This window comes from Centroberyx affinis, unplaced genomic scaffold, assembly GCF_046629955.1.
Source record: "Centroberyx affinis isolate AG114_WGS23_722 - 3 ecotype Tasmania unplaced genomic scaffold, CSIRO-AGI_Caff_v1 ptg008207l_1, whole genome shotgun sequence".
In the NCBI taxonomy this organism is placed as follows: domain Eukaryota; kingdom Metazoa; phylum Chordata; class Actinopteri; order Beryciformes; family Berycidae; genus Centroberyx; species Centroberyx affinis.
Genome location: NW_027284081.1, coordinates 96 through 5000, shown reverse-complemented (window position 1 = coordinate 5000; position 4905 = coordinate 96). Strand labels below are relative to the sequence as shown.

The 4905-nt window shown below is 45.7% G+C and overlaps 1 protein-coding gene across 1 annotated transcript in view; it reads right to left on the bottom strand.

The window, feature by feature from the left end:
• Positions 1-4691, bottom strand: part of LOC139640033 (plakophilin-4-like) — a gene marked incomplete at both ends in the record, with an annotated part of 9997 nt that extends 5306 nt beyond the window's left edge. Inside the window, 2 exons of the mRNA XM_071514193.1 lie at positions 3029-3554; positions 4537-4691. Of these exons, the coding sequence (XP_071370294.1) occupies positions 3029-3554; positions 4537-4691 (681 nt within the window). The remainder of the gene's footprint in view (positions 1-3028; positions 3555-4536) is intronic.
• Between the last annotated feature and the right edge of the window lie 214 nt (positions 4692-4905).

The following is a 4905-nucleotide window of genomic DNA, read 5'->3' as shown; positions in this document are numbered from 1 at the left end:
CGGCTGAAGCAATTGGTGATGAAGCGGCTGTTTGGCTCGTTTCAAGGGCTTGTTTACACCACAACCTGATTTGAATGAATAAGACGAAAACTCCTCTGAACTCAAGCAACTGAGGCGCGAAACAAACACGCAAGTCGGCCTTTGCAATGCAATCGCACCGAATCTGGACCTCAGGGAATCTTTGACACCAACAGACACAAATCCGTCTGTTGAAGGAATCTAAATCGTGACCTTCTGGTTTCGGGACGCTTCACCCACCAAAGGCATTAAATTTGCCAGAAAGCAGCAGTGGCTTGTCAAGCAGAATCATCTTGCTAATCACTTGTACACACTGGAAGAAACTGACAAACTTTCAGGATTTTTGTTTTGTGAAATCATCTCGCTGCACTGACAGATAATTTCACCGTTTTCAACAAATGTGACTTTTTTCCGGGAGAATGTAAAAGGTAAAAGTGATATTGTCACTTGGTAAAAGTGAAATTGTCTTGGAGAAAGTTTCTTGTTTCCAAATTTTCTTCATTGTTTTATGATGATTTCTTGACAGAAGAAGTCATATTGGCATGAATCAAGTGAAATTTACTGAAACCAGCAAGATTATCTGCTCAGTGCAGTGAGAGAATTTGACTTAAAAATATCATGAAATAAGCTGATAGGTCTGGAAACGAGAGAAAATCACTGGACAACAGGTTTGAATTGACCCGGTTCACTATTCGGTCACAAATCTCTCATCCGTCTTCCCTATTTCCTGCTTCTACTCTTCTGTTTTGACTGGAAATTCGATCCTGGACGCTCATAGAAAACAAAACCTCGACCGCGCTGGTGACGCTGCCATTTTTTTTTAATCGATCCCGAAATAAAAAGCTTACGTTCATACTTTGGCCGCTCCCCAGGTTTCAGTACCTAAGCCACGAGCGCCGTAGAGCAGTAATAGCCTAATCTTGTATATCCATCTATTGCTTATCTTCCACATGTAATCTGGGATTACGCTGGATGTGCAGGATAACTGGGAATAAGGCCTCAGGCGGAGCGTCGGGCCACTTAGCAGGAAAACACTCAGCCAGGCAGTCCTGCTGTGTGAAGAATCTTTTGTGGGATGAGAATAGAAAGGCATTTCATTCAGTTCACTGACTCTGAACCCCCACCTCCACACACACACACACACATCCATTAATCCTTGTACAATCTTCGTTTCACACACACACACACACACACCCATATTTATGACCAAAACAAAAGCACAAGACAAAGCAACACATACACACATGAATGCAAATGAAGACATCATGGATGCACACAAATGTACACACACACACACACACACACACACACACACACACACACACAAAACAAAAACAAAGACAAGCACACATTCACATGCATATATGAACACAAACATAGACATCATTAACGCACACACACACACACACACACACACACACACACACACACACACACACACACACACACAAAACAAAGACAAACACTGTACATGCACACACAAATGCAAACATACGTCAAGAGTGCAGACACACACACACACACACACACACAATAAAGACAGGCACACACACACACACACACACATGCAGAAGGAAAAACACACACTCATACACACACACAAAACACTTAGGGACATGCACACACATGCATACATCATAAGTGCGGAAACACACAAAACAAAGTCAGGCACGCATACGTATGCAAATATGAACACAAACACGGACATGGTTAAAGCACACACACACACACACACACACACACACACACACACACACACACACACACACACAAGCAAACAGCAAACATGCACATACAAATGCATACATCATACATACATGCTCAAACACATAAAACACGCAAAATTTGTATGCACATATAAACACAGACAAATTACAGTAAAACAGATACACACACACTCTCTCTCTCTCTCTCTCTCTCTTTCACACACACACACACACACACACACACACACACACACAGTGACAGCGGCTGATGATCACATGCTGTATGTGGGTCAGTGAGGCTTAGTACAGTGACAGAGGGCAGGATGGACAGATCAATCTGTCGCTGCAGCATCAGCAACAAATCCTCCAGCAGAGAGGCCGACACGCAGGGAGGAGGTTGCCGGGGACGACGACCAATTAGTGAAGGAGGCGGAGCTTGAGGGTGAGCGAACCGCACCGCAGAACAGGACCAGCTCAGCAGGTGATTTCATCTTGTATCCACACTTAGGAAGCTTATTTCAGGATGTTTGAAATAATATAATAATAATACTACTACTAATAATAATATTTTTTTAAGCCTTTCATGTTACCCAAGGAAAGTCGAGCACAAAACAAAAATGTTAGAATGTAAAATAAAAACAAAACAAAACAAGCAAATAGACAAAACAAAAAAGAGGCAAAACAATAAACAATAAAGATTTGAACTGAACTGAACTGAACTGAACTGAACTGAACTGAACTGAACAGGACTGGACTAGACTGGACTGAACTGAACTGAACTGAACTGAACTGAACTGAACTGAACTGAACTGAACTGAACTAGATTGACTGGACTGAGTGGAGTGGAGTGGAGTGGAGTGGAGTGGAGTGGAGTGGAGTGGAGTGGCCTGGACTGGACTGGACTGGACTGGACTGAGCTGAGCTGAGCTGGACTGAACTGGACTAGACTGGACTTAACTGGACTGGACTGGACTGAACTGAGCTGGACTAAACTGGACTGGACTGGACTGGACTGGACTGGACTGAACTGGATTGGACTGAATTGGACTAGACTGGACTTAACTGGACTGGACTGGACTAAACTAAACTAAACTAAACTAAACTAAACTAAACTGAACTGAACTGAACTGAACTGAACTGAACTGAACTGGACTGGACTGGACTGGACTGGACTGGACTAGACTAGACTAGACTAGACTAGACTAGACTAGACTAGACTAGACTGGACTGGACTGGACTGGACTGGACTGGACCCCCCCCCCCCCCACCCAGCAACAACCGATGTGATTGGCCGTCAGACTGACCTATGAGGCTGTCTGGGCGGGGCAGGGCGCTCCTCTGGTACAGGCCGTATGGATCGGCTCCGTAGGCGAGCGGCTGGCTCTGCCTGGGCAGGGTGGAGCCGTAGTGCTGCGGCACCGCCGTCATCCCCGAGCGCAGGGGCGAGCCCGCCAAGCCCCGCCCCTCCGCCAAGCCCCGCCCCTCCACCAAGCCCCGCCCCTCCACCAGGGAGAGGGTGGAGCCCAGCCGCCCGCCTCCGTTTCCCCCGTTCCCGCCTCCTCCCGGGGCCTGGGTGCCGGCGGCGGCGGCGGCGGGTCTCGGGCCGCCGCGGGAGCCGTCGGTGGGGGAGGAGGGGGAGGGGCAGGAGGGCGGCATGGTGGTGCCGGGGAAGACGGCGGCCAGCGGTTTGGGCTCGGACAGGACGGGCGAGCCGTAGGTGCTGCCCTGCGAGGTGCGCAGGGAGATGCGGGACGGAGAGACGGTGCCGGCGCCCGGAGACTGGCTCCTGGAGGGGAGGGAGCCCATCCTGCGCAGGACCCGGCCCGACGCCTGGGGGGGGGGGGGGGGGGGGGGCACACAGAGCAAATGCCATCATTGTCATTTCTTTAAAAGGTAACACTTTACAATAAGAGTCACTAAGTTAAGGGTTAGTTAATGCTTAATAAGAATGAACTAACCCTTAATTAACAGTTAACTAATGTGTAATTTACTAATGGTGTTCATGTTAACTAAGGTATTAATTTATACATTATTTAACAGTTTATAAAGATGACTATTAAATAATGTCTAGATTAACACTTTAGATTAGGGAACACATATTAACTATTAACTATGGGTTTTCCCTCAATAGTTTAATAATTTCCCTCAATAATATGTGATACTAGCACCTTATAAGCCCCATGAGCAAAGAATACTAAAAGCCCAATTCATGTGCAACAGCTTCCTTACTGACTGCTACAAGCACTAATTAGGAGGCTTTGAGGGAAAACTCATAGTTAATGGGGTGTACTTGTAGAATACAATAGTACAGAATAAGGTGCTAATAAGTGGTTTGTAATGACTAATAATAAACCAATACACTACTACTATGCACGTTAATAAGCAACTTGTTAATAGTTAATATGTGTTCCCTAATCTAAAGTGTTACCATTAATACCTTAGTTAACATGAACACCATTAGTAAATGATTACCAGACACATTAGTAAACTGTTAATTAAGGGTTAGTTAATTATTATTAAGCATTAACTAACCCTTAACTTAGTGACCCTTATTGTAAAGTGTTACCCTTTACAAAGATAAGCTGGATATCACTCTGATTTTAATCACGACCTTCCAAATCGCCCAAACAACCCTGACCCTTAGCCTGCTTTCGGTGCAATTTTCAAACTTATCAAGACCTAGAAATTACTAAAAAAAAAATTCTGTGCATTTCCAGACTTCCCAGACCTGTGCAGGAACTCTGCTGGGTGTTTGTCCTTGTCATGTCTCTGCTCTTGTTGGACAGCCTAACCCAGTAGAGACCGGGCCTACCTGTCCGGAGGCTTGTCCCTCGGCTCGGGGGCTTCTGGACAGCGACGCCCGCGGCTCTGAACGCACCACGTTCTGGTTACTATAGTAACTGACGCTGCTGTCCTGGTAACCGCTGTCTGAATACGAGGTCATCTGGGCCGAGTGACCGGCTGAACCTGGGAAACAGAACACAGGGATGAGAGTCAGCTGAGCTTTCTTATCCCTAAAAAAAAATAATCTAAAAAAAATAAGACAGTTAAGACAGACATTTCACAGTTAATGTTAATTAGTAGGTGATTTTTCTTTTTTATCACAGCCGGGAGGGGGGGGAGTAATATTCCAAGAGAAAAACCCAGAATTTCTGAGATTGACGTAAATCAGAAATTTGTG